Source organism: Anomaloglossus baeobatrachus, chromosome 1, assembly GCF_048569485.1.
Source record: "Anomaloglossus baeobatrachus isolate aAnoBae1 chromosome 1, aAnoBae1.hap1, whole genome shotgun sequence".
NCBI lineage: Eukaryota > Metazoa > Chordata > Amphibia > Anura > Aromobatidae > Anomaloglossus > Anomaloglossus baeobatrachus.
In genome coordinates this window covers 129,216,579-129,235,654 of record NC_134353.1, presented here as the reverse complement: position 1 = coordinate 129,235,654, position 19,076 = coordinate 129,216,579, and the positions used below count along the sequence as shown (strand labels likewise).

The window sequence follows — 19,076 nt, the reverse complement described above, 5'->3', positions numbered from 1 at the left end:
TACTGAAAGCTTGTGAAGTAACTTCTGACTTCCAACCAATCAGAAGCTACGGGTAAAAAAATGGCGCTATGGGACCAGAGTGGCGCTGATTAAAAAAAAAGTGAGGACGCCGGAAACATTTCTTAATTTCCAACTGAGAAACAGTAATTGCATCATTTATGTCATATTAGGTAATTTCAGACTGCCCTATGTTTATGGGATGTACACAATGCAGGCTACAGGTCCCCATACAGATCAGATAGCGGTCAGTTGAATGATGGTTCGACAGACAGACATCTCCTCCCCCAACTTTCCCATACAAAAGCTTCTAAGAGCGTCCCTGTGTTCTCTATGAGAGTCGCTGCCAGACACCGGTAAGCGGCCTATCTCCCGATAACAAAAAGATCGGCTGCCAGAAACCCAACAGGCCGATGCTTCTCGCCATCTCCTGAAATCAGCTGTAGGAGGGAAGAGCCAGATGACCCCATTGATGAGATCAACAGATATGGCTGCCTTTACTCTGTGTATAGGGGGTCACATGGGGACTAATTACTGGGGTCCAGGATTACTTATGGAATAACATACTTCGGGTATGTGCACATGATCAGGACCCACTGTGTCCTGGACGCGGCGGGTCCTGACCTGCGAGGCTGCGAGTCTTCTCTGCAGTTGCGGTCTCTCGCTGTGGTCTCCCTATGGAGAACACTTGCGTCTGCGCAGCAAAGAACTGACATGCTGAGGCTCAGGAAGCCGCTCCGCAGATCAGTTTTTGCTGCGGGAAAAACAAACAGTGGGAAGGAGATCTCTAGAAATCCCAAACCCCGTGACTGTACTTCAAAAACAAGAGGAAACTGAGTATTGGTGCAAAACAATATACACATTTTTATTAGAATTCACAAACAGGGATTTAAAATCAAAAATACATTAACAACTACAAGAGACATGAGGGATGCCAAAATAAATAAAGAGAATGACAGGGTCCCTTACAGAGAATGCAAAACACGTATCCAGCCCCCACAGCCCCAAACAAGCGCCAAATATTAGGTATAAAGTCAAAATACAATTCCCAAGCAAGACATCATAAGTTAAAGACTGTAGGTAGAATTATATAGCATGTTAGTGCCGAGAGGGGCCATGATTACCTAAAGTGCTAAGGAACCAAAGTAAAAGCCTATTCTCACAGCATCACAAAGCCACCAAGGACGGATCTAGAAAATCAACGCGCGTTTCGCTAGGGTATTATTGCTTCTTTAAGGAGGGAACATCTTCCCTCCTTGAAAAAGTAATAATACCCTCGAGAAACTTGTAGTTGTTTTTAAAGTATTTTTGATTTTAAATCACTGTGAATTCTAATAAAAATTTGTATATTTTTTTGCACCAATACTCATGTTTCCTCTTGTTTTTGAGTAGTGCAGACACTGGCTCAACCATACCTAGGCTGACCCCGTGTCTATATTTATGGCTCATTGTTTGAGAATTTTGTTATTACCCTGTGCTTGTACTGTATAATGCAGCGTTTTGGAAGCAGTGAAAACATGCTACATCTAAAACGCTGTGAGCCCTGGTCGTGGGCACACAGCCTAAGGCCTAAGCCACACGGCAAGAAAATCTGTGCGAGTGGAGTGCGATAAAACATCACATTCCACTCGGACCAATAGTAGCTTATGTGTCAGCGCACATGAGCGATTATTTTCTCAGCCCTAATCGGACTGAGAAAATAATCACAGCATGCTGCAACTCTAATGCGAGACTCTTTTCTCTCGCACCCATTCAAGTGTATGGGGCAAGAGAAAAATCGCACTGCAGTCGTGGTACACCGTGTGTACCGTGAGTGCAGTGCGAAAATGGCAATAGCCGGCTACGGAGGAGAGAGGAAGATAAATCCCTCCCTCACCTCCACCGTGCCGGCCTGCCCCTCCCTCAGCGCTGGCTCGCACGGTCGGACCTCAGACGCAGAGATACTAGCATGACACTCGGCTCCTGCTGTGCTGCCAGCGCGAGCAGAGCGTGATGCGAGTATCGCAGTAATCCCCGTGTGGCCCCGGCCTTAAAGTCATCTTGAAATGTGTGAGTTCCATTCTACATTGCTGGTTTTGTGGGTGACGATAATGTGGGCAAACTGCAATCCTGCCTGCATAAGGATAAAACACTATAGGACACCTTAGGACGCAGTCGGCAAAATGCGGAGACCCCACTACATGGTTTATGATCGGCAGGTCTTGCTATCACTAATCACTTAGTGAAAACAATGGACAGGTTTGGCAGGGCCCAAAAACCAAAACACACAAGTATACAGGCCTTCCATATATACTGTATATCCTATATACCATATATATTTTTATATTGTGAAAGTAAACTCAGGCTTAGGTAAACTAATGATACTTGGAATCTTAATTGGCAGAAATATCCACCACACACACAAAACAGCACAAACACCAGACTGCGCATGCGCGCACACACACACACACACACACACACCATTCATAGATGTGCCTGCCCGAAAGCAAAACTATCTAGAAATCATGAGTAGTAGGAAAGCCACTATACCATATCTAGATGGTTTTTGCATGGAGAAAGATAACTGCAATCCAGATCCTAGAAGAAGGGGAAATAATGGTATGGTTTATACAGATTTGCATTAATTGTCGGCAAGATAACAGAGCTATGAGTATAGGATGATATGGAGGCATACTAGATGTGTCCGTGCGGAAATGGCATCCTGCCACACACGGGACATGATTTGAGGAGAAGACAATGATGACCAGGTTACTAAGATGCCATTATGTTCTTGAACAGATGCCCCATCTGGAACCATTTTAGCACAATTAGAGAAGACAATGCAGCCTGGGAACCTCCATCAGTGCTGCACACATCCATACATTACTAAGACTAGGGATTGTACGCTGGTAATACCGGGATCTGACATCTGCCCTGACCAGACATTCACCCCTGTATATGGCAGTGAAGGCGTTAAAGAAGGTCACCTGCTCTGAGTATAGTGCGCTGCGCTATTCTACGGAGCTCATAATAAAGGAACACAGTCTACGAAGACCACTTCAAAGTGGCTCCCGCTCTCCGAAGAACTTCCACAGGATGTTTCAGATTTGCAATTCTTAATATTTTGGCCCACTCTCCTAGTGAATGTGAGGTAACTGGGCCTTCTCCCCCCTCCCCATCTGAGCCAGGGAGGTATGGCAAAATGCTATTTTTGTAACAGCTTTGAAGATAAAGCGCTGGATACAGCACAAAAAACAGAGGGGCCTATTGGGAGCCAAAGCCACAGGCCTGCACGGATTGCTGCAGATGCACAGCAAGTATTGATTTACATGGTTAGGGAAAAAAAATAGCAGAGACCTGCTTATGGGGCAGACAGTATAGGAGCACAAGCTTTACCGATCACTGGAGAGCCTCACTACCAGCCCTGGGATCACACACAGGTTTTGGTGGAGCCAGAAGAGGCTTTTGTCTAAACGGAAGTAGAGAAAGTGGCCTTCAACCAGCATCAGAATCTGTGTGTGAACGCGGCCTGAACACCTTGTCTGCCTTCACAAACTATTTTAGATTTCTTGCTCCAATACCTCTAAAATCAGAACACTGCACCCGTTTGTGTCCAAAAACACCCATCAGTTGTGTCTACGGGTCCTAGGCCGCACCATACTAACAGACAAACTAAAGCCTAAGTCTACAGGTTTTGGTACATGATCAAATTAAGCAGATTTTTTGCAGAAATGTAGGACTCATTTATCTCAATGAAGTTTCCGAAATCCATTCACTTCGTTTTAGTTGGCGATTTCTGCAACAAACATGCGGCGCACCAACATGCCCCTACTAACACCCACTCAGCAAGAACTAGGGGACAGACGAAAAACAGAAGGACAGCAGAAGCAGACTGGGGTTATACAGTGTGTCCACCGCCATTAACTTGAGAATGGTGGCAGCTATAGGCATAGAAGTGGTGTCTAGGTATAGGAAAGTAGCCATGCGCTACACAATGAAACCACCTACATCGCCACCTGGTGGAAAACAACGGAGTTGGCATTTTTATCACGAAAACGGAACGAGATAGAGAAAAAAAATTGAATTAAAAAAAAAAAAAAATTGTACGGCGTCATCAATTCAATACGAATCAACACCTTGCATACAGAAATGCTATGATATTAAACCCATGACCTCCCTCCAAAACATTGAATGCTGGTCACGCATATGGCGCTCATTTAATTTTGATGCTCAAAGTGGCCACAGTCAGCTGCAATGCACATATGGATTCTGGACAGCATACTGTATCTTGCTGCACGTTGTGCAATATGGTAGGTGACACGTTTGCACAAGCATCTGTGATACGTCGTCGTAGATCCTGCAATGTTAGTGGAGGGGTCGCATACACCTGCTGTTTGATGTGACCTCACAAAAGTCCAATGGGGTCAGGTCAGGTGAGTGTGGAGGCCACTCCACGCAGCCACCATACCCAATGACTTGTAGGAAGGTCTCCATGAGGTATCGCTTCATGTCCGCAGCCTTGTGAATTTTACACGTTCTAATCATAGCATTTCTGTATGCAAGGTGTCGATTCGTATTGAATTGATGATGCCCTACAACTTTGTAATTCACTTTTTTTCTCTATCTTGTTCTGTTTTCGAGATAAAAATGCTAACGCCGTTCTTTTCCACCAGGTGGCGCTATAGGTGGTTTCATTGCGTAGTGCATGGATACTTTACTATACCTAGACACCACTTCTATGCCTATAGCTGCCGCCGTTCTCAAGTTAATGGTGGTGGACAGGATATGGGTGGACACACTGTATATAGAATAGGAAAATAGAAAGCACAGAAAGGTGTACACAAAGATTGGCTGACGGTGCAATTAGTTGTTTTTTTTCCCGCACAATCCCTTCATCAGTCACAGTGGCCAGCTGCTCTGTAGGAACAGATCCTATGTGGCACCTCTGGCCCATCCATGAATTACATGGACACCCATTCACCTCTGGCTATAGACTCCTGTATAGAAAGTGGCTAGATAATGATTGGTGTGAACAGATTCATAAGACATGGTCCAGCAGCTAATTCAGTAGCCAGTGGCTGTAGGACAGAATCCTCAGAACCACCTTCGGCCTCCACGGCTGTTATTATCCTGCCTAACACGCAGTCATCGATGCGGTGGGACGTGGCGCCAGGCAGGCTAATCAAAACTAGAGCTGCGGATGCCGGAAGGTAGGAAGTGTTTCTCGCGGCTCTTGTCTGACATCACAGAAAAATCGAACTGGCTGTTGGATCAGGTGCAACCAATACAATCACACCAACTACAGGCCCAGCTTCTCTAGTCCGTTCTTACAGAACTGCTGGAAATAAATTAAAGTGAACCTGTCAGGCCCAATATGCACTCAGAACCACGAGCATATTACTAATCCCTGCCTAACTGCCACAGCATAAAGAGATCTTTATAAAAAGTATTTCTAAATATCCTTTATGATATGCTAATGAGCGCAGGGACAAGTCGCAAGGGCATTAGTTCCCACCCTCTTAGCATGTTATCACAACCTCAGGGGCGTGCTGACTTTTTATTTAGCCAGGCGTCATCTGCGGTGACGCACATACCTGTATCCGTTGTCACTGCTTCAGACGTCGGCTGTAGGGTCAGCGCGCATGATCAAAAGTCCTGGTGCTAACATGCTAAGAGGGCGTACTAGTAAGGGGAAGTAACACCCTTGCGACTACTCCCTGAGCTCATTAGCATATCAAAGGATCTTTAGAAATACTTTTTTTTTTTTTAAAGATCTCTTTATCTATGCTACTAGATACAGGGACGGTTAGGCAGGAATTCGTAATATGCACCCAGAACTGCTCATGATTCTGGGTGCATAATGCCCCTGACAGGTTCCCTTTAAATATATGGCTTGACTTTAGGGGAAAGCTCCACTAACTAGTTCAGCACTGAGTAATTTTCCTCTGTTCCTGACCAGGCACATTTTCAGGTTTTATCGTCTTTGTAAAACTCTAAAAATGTTTTTTATTCAGATATTAAAATATCACATCCCATATGCATTCTCACCTACAAGCAGGGTGATGTGTGGCCTAGTAACCCCTTCCTACCCATCCCAGGGTGTAATATGAATGTAAAAAAAAACCCTTTTGTTGATTGCATGTTCCCTATGTAAATACAATAGGCTCTAATCCCCTGAGCGTCGCATTGCCCCGTGGATGTTTGCATACTTTTCGTGGTATCACGCGTCTGTGGGCGTGATATCACACGTCTGTGGGCGTGATATCATGGATTTACTTGAGCGACGTCACCGTCAGCTCCTTCAGATGCCGAGCGTGCACGCTTACCATTCCTGCAGCCTTGTTATCCTGGATGTTTGCTTCTCATGTGCACTATGCATGCTCTGAAGACTCTGACCATGCGCAGAGCGGGTCTAAAGCCGGCAAGTAAACAGCCGGGTAAGAAGGCTGCGCGAATGGTAAGTGCGCACGCGTGGGATCTGAAGGAGCTGACTGACGTCGCTCATGTAAATCCATGGTATCACGCCCACAAATACCCGTGATACCAAGGAAAGTATACAAATGCCCACAGGACGATGCGACGCTCAGGGGACTAGAGCCTATTGTATTTACAGTCATGGTGAAAAGTTTTGAAAATGACACTAAAGAAGGGAATTTTGTTTACTTACCGTAAATTCCTTTTCTTCTAGCTCCTATTGGGAGACCCAGACAATTGGGTGTATAGCTTCTGCCTCCGGAGGCCACACAAAGTATTACACTTTAAAAAGTGTAACCCCTCCCCTCTGCCTATACACCCTCCCGTGGATCACGGGCTCCTCAGTTTTGGTGCAAAAGCAGGAAGGAGAAAACTTATAAATTGGTCTAAGGTAAATTCAATCCGAAGGATGTTCGGAGAACTGAAGACCATGAACCAAAAGAACAATTCAACATGAACAACATGTGTACACAAAAGAACAACCAGCCCGAAGGGTACAGGGGCGGGTGCTGGGTCTCCCAATAGGAGCTAGAAGAAAAGGAATTTACGGTAAGTAAACAAAATTCCCTTCTTCTTTGTCGCTCCATTGGGAGACCCAGACAATTGGGACGTCCAAGAGCAGTCCCTGGGTGGGTAAAAGAATACCTCAATAAAAAGAGCCGAAAAACGGCCCCCTCTTACAGGTGGGCAACCGCCGCCTGAAGGACTCGCCTACCTAGACTGGCGTCTGCCGATGCATAGGTATGCACTTGATAGTGTTTCGTGAAAGTGTGCAGACTAGACCACGTAGCTGCCTGACACACCTGCTGAGCCGTAGCCCGGTGCTGCAATGCCCAAGACGCACCCACGGCTCTGGTAGAATGGGCTTTCAGCCCTGAAGGAAGCGGAAGCCCAGAAGAACGGTAGGCTTCGAGAATCAGTTCCTTGATCCACCGAGCCAAGGTTGACTTGGAAGCCTGCGAGCCCTTACGCTGGCTAGCGACAAGGACAAAGAGCGCATCTGAACGACGCAGGGGCGCCGTGCGAGACACGTAGAGCCGGAGTGCTCTCACAAGATCCAAAGAGTGCAAATCCTTTTCACACTGGTGAATTGGATTAGGGCAAAATGAAGGCAAGGAGATATCCTGATTGAGATGAAACGGGGATACCACCTTAGGGAGAAATTCCGGGACCGGACGCAGAACCACCTTATCCTGGTGAAACACCAGGAAGGGGGCTTTGCATGACAGCGCTGCGAGCTCAGACACTCTCCGAAGTGATGTGACTGCCACTAGGAAGGCCACCTTCTGCGAAAGACGTGATAGAGAGACATCCCGCAGCGGCTCGAAAGGTGGTTTCTGAAGAGCCGTTAGAACCCTGTTAAGATCCCAGGGTTCCAACGGACGCTTGTAAGGTGGGACTATGTGGCAAACTCCCTGCAGGAACGTGCGGACCTGCGGAAGCCTGGCTAGACGCTTTTGAAAAAACACAGAGAGCGCCGATACTTGGCCCTTGAGAGAGCCGAGTGACAAACCCTTGTCCATTCCAGATTGAAGGAATGAAAGAAAAGTGGGTAAGGCAAACGGCCATGGAGGAAAACCGTTATTAGCGCACCAGGATAGCAAGATTTGCCAAGACCTGTAATAGATCTTGGCGGACGTAGGCTTCCTGGCCTGTCTCATGGTGGCAATGACATCCTGAGATAACCCTGAAGACGCTAGGAGCCAGGACTCAATGGCCACACAGTCAGGTTGAGGGCCACAGAATTCAGATGGAAAAACGGGCCTTGTGACAGCAAGTCTGGGCGGTCTGGAAGCGCCCACGGTTGACCCACCGTGAGATGCCACAGATCCGGATACCACAACCGCCTCGGCCAGTCTGGAACGACGAGAATGGCGCGACGGCAGTCAGACCTGATCTTGCGTAGCACTCTGGGCAGCATCGCCAGAGGAGGAAACACGTAAGGCAGTCGAAACTGCGACCAATCCTGGACTAACGCGTCCGCCGCCAGAGCTCTGTGATCCTGAGACCGTGCCATGAATGCCGGGACCTTGTTGTTGTGCCGTGACGCCATGAGATCGACGTCCGGCATTCCCCAGCGGCGACAGATCTCTCGAAACACGTCTGGGTGCAGAGACCATTCCCCCGCGTCCATGCCCTGACTACTGAGAAAATCTGCTTCCCAGTTTTCTACGCCCGGGATGTGAACTGCGGAGATGGTGGAGGCTGTGGCTTCCACCCACTGCAGAATCCGTCGGACTTCCTGGAAGGCTAGACTGCGAGTGCCGCCTTGGTGGTTGATGTAGGCGACGGCAGTGGCATTGTCCGACTGGATCCGGATCTGCCTGCCCTCCAGCCACCGATGAAAAGCCAATAGGGCTAGATACACTGCCCTTATCTCCAGTATATTGATCTGAAGGGATGACTATCGGAGTCCAGGTTACCTGAGACCTGTGGTGGAGAAAAACCGCTCCCCAACCTGACAGGCTCGCGTCCGTGGTGACCACAGCCCACGTTGGGGGTAGGAAGGATTTTCCCTGCGACAGAGAATTGGGAAGGAGCCACCACTGAAGCGACGTCTTGGTTGCAAGTGAAAGAGAGACGTTCCTGTCGAGGGAAGCCGCACTCTTGTCCCATTTGCGGAGAATGTCCCATTGGAGTGGCCGAAGATGGAATTGCGCGAACGGGACTGCCTCTATAGCTGCCACCATCTTCCCCAGGAAGTGCATGAGGCGCCTTAAGGGGTGTGACTGACTCTGAAGAAGGGATTGCACCCCTGCCTGCAGAGAAAGCTGTTTGTCGCTCGGAAGCTTGACTAACGCTTGCTGGGTATGAAACTCCATCCCAAGGTACGTCAGTGATTGGGTCGGTGTCAACTTGGATTTCGGGAAGTTGATGATCCACCCGAACCGCTGGAGAGTCGCCAGAGCGACGGATAGACTTTGTTGACACGCCACCCGAGACGGGGCCCTGACTAGGAGATCGTCCAAGTAGGGAATCACCGAGTGGCCCTGAGAATGCAGGACCGCCACAACGGATGCCATGACTTTGGTGAAAACCCGTGGGGCTGTTGCCAAGCCGAAAGGCAATGCCACGAACTGAAGGTGTTCGTCCCCGATGGCGAAACGCAGGAAACGATGTCCGGGTGCGATCGGTACATGGAGATAAGCATCCTTGATGTCGATCGATGCTAGGAAGTCTCCTTGTGACATCGAGGCGATGACCGAGCGGAGAGATTCCATCCGAAACCGTCTGGTTCTCACATGTCTGTTGAGTAACTTGAGGTCCAGAAAGGGACGGAATGACCCGTCCTTTTTTTGGCACCACGAACAAGTTGGAGTAAAATCCGCGACCACGTTCCTGAAGGGGAACGGGGATCACAACTCCTTCCATCTTTAGAGCGGCCACTGCCTGAAAAAGTGCGTCGGCCTGAGTGGGGGGCGGAGAGGTTCTGAAGAAACGAGCCGCAGGACGAGAGCTGAACTCTATCCTGTAACCATGAGACAGAATGTCTCTCACCCATCGGTCTTGAACATGTGGCCACCAGGCATCGCCAAAGCGGGAGAGCCTGCCACCGACCGAGTATGCGGCCAGGGGAGGCCGAGAGTCATGAGGAAGCCGTCTTGGAGGCAGTGCCTCCTGCGGCCTTTTGCGGGCGTGACTTGGATCGCCACGCATAGGAGTTCCTCTGGCCTTTCTCCGGCCTGTTGGACGAAGAGGATTGGGACTTGGCGGAGGGACGAAAGGACCGAAATCTCGATTGGATCTTTCTCTGTTGAGGTCTCTTAGGTTTGGCCTGGGGTAAGGAGGAATCCTTTCCTTTGGATTCCTTAATAATCTCATCCAATCGTTCGCCAAACAAACGGTCGCCAGAAAACGGCAAACCGGTTAAGAACTTCTTGGAAGCCGAGTCTGCCTTCCATTCGCGCAGCCACATGGCCCTGCGGACTGCCACGGAGTTAGCAGATGCTACCGCCGTACGGCTAGCTGAGTCCAGGACGGCGTTCATGGCGTAGGACGAAAAGGCTGACGCCTGAGAGGTCAAAGACGCAACTTGCGGAGCAGAATTACGTGTGACAGCATTAATCTCAGTCAGACAAGCCGAGATTGCTTGGAGTGCCCACACGGCTGCAAAGGCCGGGGCAAAAGACGCGCCTCATAGATGGACTTCACCAGGAGCTCAATCTGTCTGTCAGTGGCATCCTTCAGGGATGAGCCATCTGCAACAGACACCACGGACCTAGCCGCCAATCTGGAGACTGGAGGATCCACCTTGGGACAGTGAGCCCAACCCTTAACGACTTCAGATGGGAAGGGGTAACGCGTGTCAGTGAGGCGTTTAGCAAAGCGCTTGTCCGGGACCGCTCTGGGCTTCTGGACAGCATCCCTGAAGTTAGAGTGATCAAAAAACGTATTGCGCGTACGTTTGGGGAACCGAAACTGGTGTTTCTCCTGCTGAGACGCCGACTCCTCTACAGGCGGAGGCGGGGGAGAGAGATCCAACACCTGGTTGATGGACGAGATAAGATCATTTACTAAGGCGTCCCCCTCAGGTGTATCAAGGTTAAGGGCGACGTCAGGGTCAGAGCCCTGAGCTGCGACGTCCGCCTCGTCCTCCAGAGAGTCCTCAAGCTGGGATCCCGAGCAGCGAGAGGAAGTCGGGGAAGAGTCCCAGCGAGCCCGCTTAGCCGGTCTAGGACTGCGGTCCGGGCAGGAGTCCTCCGCCTGAGACCGAGGGGCCAACCTGGGAGCGCGCTGCGGCGCGGACCGAGAGGGGCCTGGAGGTGACGAGCTAACAGGGGCCGGGGCCTGTGAAAGGTCCGGTCTGGACTGCAAAGCCTCAAGCAGCTTAGAAGACCATTTGTCCATAGACAGTGCAATGGATTGAGAAAGAGACAGAGAGTTTCTCAGCAAAAGAGGCAAACTCTGTCCCTGCAGCCTGGTCAGGGGGAGCAGGGGGGTCTACATGAGCCGAGGGGCCCACCAGTGTCCGAGGCTCCGGCTGAGCAAGCGAGGCAGGAGTCGAGCATTGCTCAGTGAGGGTAGGTGGAACCCGCGAGTAACATAGCCCCACAAGAGGTACAGGCCGCGAAAAAAACCTGTGCCTTAGCAGCTTTGCTCCTTGTGGACGACATGCTGTTGTCTCCTAGGAGAGTGACCACTGAGTGTATATGGGAAATGGGTATACAGCCCGACCGAACAGATATAGAGATATATATATATATCTCTATATCTATTCCGGCACCCTAGGTGGACCAGCACCGGGTGACCGGTGTGTCTTACCGACCGCTAACGAGCGGAGTGTGTCCTCCGGATTCCCTAACTTGGATCCCCCGGAGCTGCAGAGCTGTTCACTGAGAAGCCTCCACCGGCAGAATGCCAGAAAATGGATGCCGGAGCTCTCAGGGGAGGAGTGGAGCCGTGGGCGGCGCCAGCAAAGTGCGGGAATCTGGGGTCCCCACAGTGATCAGTGAGGGGGGAGGAAGACATGCAGGATGCTCCAGCCCTCACATCCGACGTCATGTCGGTAATCCCGCCCTTACCCCTGACAGGCAGGCCCGGGGGCGGGATTTTTGCGACTAGGCCGCGATGAAGCCGGGGACTAAATTTGAGACCGCGCCCGACAAGCAGGCACGGTCGGCGCGGAAGTCCACCGGCCTCCTCAATTCAGCAGCTGCCGCGGCTTCCGGGAAGAAGGTGCGCTCCCTGCACAGTCCCCTATGGGGACACAGAGTACCTTTGAGTTGCAGGGCCCGGTCCCTGAGGTTGAAGAGGCTCCGGTCCGGCAGGTTCCCACAGGGGCTGCGGATGGAGCACGGTCCCAGCAAATGGATGACCGCTTAGGATCCCACTTCTCCCAGAGCCGCATAAGGGATGGTGAAGGAGACGGCATGTGGCTCCAGCCTCTGTACCCGCAATGGGTACCTCAACCTTAACAACACCGCCGACGTAGTGGGGTGAGAAGGGAACATGCCGGGGGCCCCGTGGGGGCCCTCTTTTCTTCCAACCGACATAACTAAGTATGAGAATGCATGAGTGGATGTGTGCCTCCTTCCACACAAAGCATAAAACTGAGGAGCCCGTGATCCACGGGAGGGTGTATAGGCAGAGGGGAGGGGTTACACTTTTTAAAGTGTAATACTTTGTGTGGCCTCCGGAGGCAGAAGCTATACACCCAATTGTCTGGGTCTCCCAATGGAGCGACAAAGAAATTATATTTTCACATGATCTGTTGCCATCTGGTTTTTAATTGTATTTGTCTGATGTTTACATCACATACAGAAATATAATTGCAATCATATTATGAGTACCAAAAGGTTATATTGACAGTTAGAATGAGTTAATGCAGCAAGTCAATATTTGCAGTGTTGACCCTTCTTCTTCAGGACCTCTGCAATTCTCCCTGGCATGCTCTCAATCAACTTCTGGACCAAATCCTGACTGATAGCTGTCCATTTCTGCATAAGCAATGCTTGCATTTTGCCAGAATTTGTTGGTTTTTGTTTGTCCACCCGTCTCTTGATGATTGCCCACAAGTTCTCAATGGGATTAAGATCTGGGGAGTTTCCAGGCCATGGACCCAAAATCTCTATGTTTTGTTCCATGAGCCATTTAGTGATCACCTTTGCTTTATGGCAAGGTGCTCCATCATGCTGGAAAAGGCATTGTTGGGCGCCAAACTGCTCTTGGACAGTTGGGAGAAGTTGCTCTTGGAGGACATTCTGGTACCATTCTTTATTCATGGCTGTGTTTTTAGGCAAGACTGTGAGTGGTGCGATTCCCTTGGCTGAGAAGCAACCCCACACATGAATCGTTTCAGGATGCTTAACAGTTGGCATGAGACAAGACTGGTGCTAGCGCTCACCTCGTCTTCTCCTAATAAGCTGTTTCCCAGATGTCCCAAACAATTGAAAAGGGGATTCATCTGAGAAAATGACTTTACCCCAGTCCTCAGCAGTCCACTCCCTGTACCTTTTGCAGAGTATCAATCGGTCCCTGATGTTTTTTCTGGAGAGAAGTGGCTTCTTTGCTGCCCTCCTTGAAACCAGGCCTTGCTCAAAGAGTCTCCGCCTCACAGTGCGTGCAGAAGCACTCACACCAGCCTGCTGCCATTGCTGAGCTAGCTCGGCACTGCTGGTAGTCCGATCCCGCAGCTGAAACAGTTTTAAGATACGGTCCTGGCGTTTGCTGGTCCTTCTTGGGCGCCCTGGAGCCTTTTTGGCAACAATGGAAGCTCTCTCCTTGAAGTTCTTGATGATGCGATAGATTGTTGACTGAGGTGCAATCTTTGTAGCTACGATACTCTTCCCTGTTAGGCCATTTTTGTGCAGCGCAATGATGACTGCACGTGTTTCTTTAGAGATAACCATGGTTAACTGAAGAGAAACAATGATACCAAGCACCAGCCTCCTTTTAAAGTGTCCAGTGGTGTCATTCTAACTTAATCATGACTGATTGATCGCCAGCCCTGTCCTCATCAACACCCACACCTGTGTTAATGGAACAATCACTTAAACAATGTTAACTGCTCCTTTTAAGGCAGGAATGCAATGTTGTTGAAATGTGTTTTGGGGGTTAAAGTTCATTTTCTTAGCCAATATTGACTTTGCAAGTAATTGCTGTTAAGCTGATCACTCTTTATGACATTCTGGAGTATATGCAAATTGCCATTAGAAAAACTGAAGCTGTAGACTTTGTAAAAATTAAATATATTTGTAGCATTCTCAAAACTTTTGGCCATGACTGTACATAGGGAACATGTAAGTAATAAAAGGTTTTCTTTACATTCATATTACACATTACTACAACACAGGGATGGGTAGGAAGGGGTTATTAGGCCACACATCACCCTGCTTCTAGGTCAGAACGCATATAGGACGTGACCGGTTCCCTTTAATAGCAGAGCTGACGGGGTGTCCGAGCAGCTCCTGCTCTATCATTACATCCAGCGAGCCCATGACCACTGTGTCCGGAGGCAGGGCTGTCAGGGCTTCCTAATCGGTGTACACAAGCACTTTTTCAGTGCTACGAATACAGCGATATATGGAAAGAAGGGAATTTTGTTTACTTACCGTAAATTCCTTTTCTTCTAGCTCCTATTGGGAGACCCAGACAATTGGGTGTATAGCTTCTGCCTCCGGAGGCCACACAAAGTATTACACTTTAAAAAGTGTAACCCCTCCCCTCTGCTATACACCCTCCGTGCATCGCGGGCTCATCAGTTTTGGTGCCAAAGCAGGAAGGAGGAAACTTATAAATTGGTCTAAGGTAAATTCAATCCGAAGGATGTTCGGAGAACTGAAACCAAGAACCAAAGAACAATTCAACATGAACAACATGTGTACACAAAAGAACAACAGCCCGAAGGGAATAGGGGCGGGTGCTGGGTCTCCCAATAGGAGCTAGAAGAAAAGGAATTTACGGTAAGTAAACAAAATTCCCTTCTTCTTTGTCGCTCCATTGGGAGACCCAGACAATTGGGATGTCCAAAAGCAATCCCTGGGTGGGTAAAAGAATACCTCGATAAAAAGAGCCGAAAAACGGCCTCCTCTTACAGGTGGGCAACTGCCGCCTGAAGGAGTCGCCTACCTAGGCTGGCGTCTGCCGAAACATCGGCATGCATCTGATAGTGTTTCGTGAAAGTGTGCAGACTCGACCAGGTAGCCGCCTGACACACCTGCCGAGCCGTAGCCTGGTGTCGCAATGCCCAGGACACCGACGGCTCTGGTAGAATGGGCCTTCAGCCCTGCAGGAATCGGAAGCCTAAAAGAACGGTAGGCTTCAAGAATCGGTTCCTTGATCCACCGAGCCAAGGTTGACTTGAAAACCTGAAATCCCTTACTCTGGCCCGCGATAAGGACAAGAGCGCATCAGACCGGCGCAGGGGCGCTGTGCGAGAAATGTAGAGCCGGAGTGCTCTCACCAGATCTAATAAATGCAAATCCTTTTCACATTGGTGAACAGGATGCGGACCCAAAGAGGGGGAGACGATATCCTGATTGAGATGAAACGGGGATACCTTAGGGAGAAAGTCCGGACCGGACGTAGAACCACCCTATCCTGGTGAAAACACCAGGAAGGGGGCTTTGCATGACAGCGCTGCTAGCTGAGACACTCTTCTGAGTGATGTGACTGCCACTAGGAAGGCCACCCTTTGCGAAAGGCGAGATAGAGAGATCCCGCATCGGCTCGAAAAGTGGCTTCTGAAGAGTCGTCAGCACGCTGTTAAGATGCGAGGGTGTTAACGGACGCTTGTAAGGTGGGACCGGAAAGCGCCGATACTTGTCCCTTGAGAGAGCCGAGAGACAAGCCCTTGTCCATTCCGGATTGAAGGAAAGAAAGAAAAGTGGGCAAGGCAAACGGCCAGGGAGTAAAACCCTGATCAGAGCACCAGGATAAGAAGATCCTCCAAGTCCTGTGATAGATCTTGGCGGACGTTGGTTTCCTGGCCTGTCTCATGGTGGCAATGACATCTGGAGATATCCCTGATGACGCTAGGAGCCAGGACTCAATGGCCACACAGTCAGGTTTAGAGCTGCAGAATTCAGAAGGAAATATGGCCCTTGGGGCAGCAAGTCTGGTCGGTCTGGGAGTGTCCACGGTTGACCCACAGTGAGGTGCCACAGATCCGGGTACCACGATCACCTCGGCCAGTCTGGAGCGACGAGGATGGCGCGGCGACAGTCTGACCTGATCTTGCGTAACACTCTGGGCAGTAGTGCCAGAGGAGGAAAAACATAAGGCAGTCGAAACTGCTACCAGTCGTGAACTAGCGCGTCTGCCGCCAGAGCTCTGTGATCCTTGGACCAAGCCATGAATGCCGGGACTTTGTTGTTGTGCCGAGACGCCATTAGATCGACGTCCGGCGTTCCCCGGCGGCAACAGATCTCTAGAAACACCTCCGGGTGAAGAGACCATTCCCCTGCGTCCATGCCCTGGCGACTGAGAAAATCTGCTTCCCAGTTTTCTACGCCCGGGATGTGAACTGCGGAGATGGTGGAGGCTGTGGCTTCCGCCCACAGCCGAATCCGCCGAACTGCTCGGAAGGCTTGACGACTGCGCGTGTGCCGCCCTGGTGGTTGATGTACGCAACCGTCGTGGCGTTGTCCGACTGAATTCGGATCTGCCTGCCCTCCAGCCACCACTGGAACACCTTTAGGGCTAGATCCACTGCCCTTAACTCCAGAACATTGATCTGAAGGGAGGACTCTGTCGGAGTCCAGGTTCCCTGAGCCGAGTGGTGGAGGAAGACCGTTCCCCACCCTGACAGACTCGCGTCCGTCGTGACCACAGCCTCAGCTGGGGGCCGGAAGGATTTTTCCTCCGCCCAGGAAGTGGAAAGAAGACACCACTGAAGAGAGGTTTTGCTGCAAGGGAAGAGAGACGTTCTTGTCTAGGGACGTCGACCTCCTGTCCCATTTGCGGTGTCCGATAGAATCGGACGCAGACGAAACTGCGCAAGGGAACTGCCTCCCTTGCTGCCACCATCTTCCTTAGAAAGTGCATGAGGCGCCTCAAGGGGTGACTGGGCCCGAAGGAGAGATTGCACCCCTGTCTGTAGTGAACGCTGACTATGCAGCGGAAGCTTCACTATCGCTGAGAGAGTATGAAACTCCATCCCGAGGCAAGTCAGTGATTGGGTCGGTGTCAGTTTTGACCTTGGAAATTTGATGATCCACCCGAACCCCTGGAGGGTCTCCAGAGCAATGGTCAGGTTGAGTCGACATGCCACCCAGGAGGGTGTCTTGACTAGAAGACCGTCTAGGTAAGTGATCACCGAGTGGCCCTGTAGGGCCGCCACCACTGCTGCCATGACCTTGGTGAAGATCCGTGGGGCTGTCGCCAGGCCGAATGGCAGTGCCACGAACTGAAGTGTTCGTCCCTGATGGCGAAACGCAGAAAGCGTTGAAGCTCGGGTGCGATCGGCACATGGAGATAAGCATCCTTGATGTCAATTGATGCTAGGTAGTCTCCTTGTGACATCGAGGCTTCAGAGTGTTCACCGCCTGAAAAAGTGCATCGGCTCGCTCGGGGGGGCGGAGATGTTTTGAAGAAACTAGTCGGAGGACGAGAGCAGAGCTCTATCCTGTAACCTTGAGACAGAATGTCTCTCACCCATTGGTCTTGGACATGTGGCCACCAGGCGTCGCAAAAGCGGGAGAGCCTGCCACCGACCGAGGACGCGGTCTTGGTGAGGCCGAAGTCATGAGGAAGCCGCCTTGTGACTTAGACCGCCATGTAGAAGAGTTCCTCTAGCCCTCCTCTGACCTGTTGGACATGGAGGAACGGAACTTTGCTGAGGACCGAAATGACCGAAACCTTTGGACTGGGGCAAGGACGATACCTTTCCCTTGGACTGTGTAGTAACTTCATCCAATTGCTTGCCAAACAAACGGTCGCCAGAAAATGGCAAACCGGATAAGAACTTCTTGGAAGCAGAGTCTGCCTTCCATTCACGTAGCCACATGGCCCTGCAGACTGCCACCGGATTGGTGGATGCTACCGCTGTACGGCTCGCAGAGTCCAGGAACGGCGTTCATGGCGTAGAACGAAAAAACCTACGCCTGAGAAGTGAAGGACACAACCTGCGGGGCAGAGGTATGTGCAACCGCAATAATCTCAGCCAGAGAAGTTGAGATAGCTTGGAGTGCCCTCACGGCTGCGAAGGCTGGAGCAAAAGATGCGACTATGGCTTCATAGATGGATTTCATCATAAGCTTTATTTGCCTGTCAGTGGCATTCGTGAGAGATGGGGATCTGGGTGTTACCCCAGGAGCCCCTTGCTGTACCGACCCAGAGGGACCCGGGAGCGATGAACTCACAGCTCCCTGGCCCTGTGTTATCGGTCTGGACTGCAAGGCTTCCAGTATCTTAGCAGACTCTCTGTCCATAGACTGAGTCCTGGAATGTGAAAGCTACTCAGAGATTTGCTGATTCCAACATGCAAACTCTGTCCCTGTCATCTGTGCAGTGGAAACCGGCGGTACCACCTGGCCGAGGGTCCCACCAGTGCCGGAGGCTCCGGCTGAGTGAGTGCCCTCGGGGCCAAGCATTGTACACAATGAGGGTATGTGGAACCTGCCTGTAATATAGCCACACAAGAGGTACAGGTTGTAAAATAAGCCAGTACCTTGGCACCCTTACTCTTTAAGAGCAGACAACAGCATGTCGTCCGCAGAGTAATCAGTGAGGGTATACAGCCAAAAGCAAATAATGCTGCCGAACAGTGAGATCATATACCATATAAAAAGAGAATTTTGTTACTTACCGTAAATTCTTTTTCTTATAGTTCCGTCATGGGAGACCCAGACCATGGGTGTATAGCTACTGCCTCCGGAGGACACACAAAGTTACTACACTCAAAACGTGTAGCTCCTCCCTCCTAGCATATACACCCCCTGCTAGCCAGACCTAGCCAGTTTAGTGCAAAAGCTGAAGGAGGACATCCACCCACAAGAAGAGACAGAGGAAAATCCGGAAGAACCGGGATCTCTGTCTACAACAATAACAGCCGGTGAAGACACACGGAACAAGAAACCTGCCAACAGGCAATAGGGAGGGTGCTGGGTCTCCCATGACGGAACTATAAGAAAAAGAATTTACGGTAAGTAACAAAATTCTCTTTTTCTTTATCGTTCCTATGGGAG

At 50.3% G+C, this 19,076-nt stretch overlaps 1 protein-coding gene across 4 annotated transcripts in view; it reads right to left on the bottom strand.

Annotated features, from left to right (window-relative positions):
* The window catches only part of FIP1L1 (factor interacting with PAPOLA and CPSF1), a 165,248-nt gene that overhangs the window by 89,050 nt on the left and 57,122 nt on the right, over positions 1-19,076 (bottom strand). For 3 of the 4 annotated variants that reach the window (XM_075347041.1, XM_075347042.1, XM_075347043.1), the window contains exon 11: positions 2,527-2,574. The exons of the other annotated variant lie outside the window; for it this stretch is intronic. In XM_075347041.1, the coding sequence (XP_075203156.1) occupies positions 2,527-2,574 (48 nt within the window). The remainder of the gene's footprint in view (positions 1-2,526; positions 2,575-19,076) is intronic. 4 annotated transcript variants of the gene reach the window in all.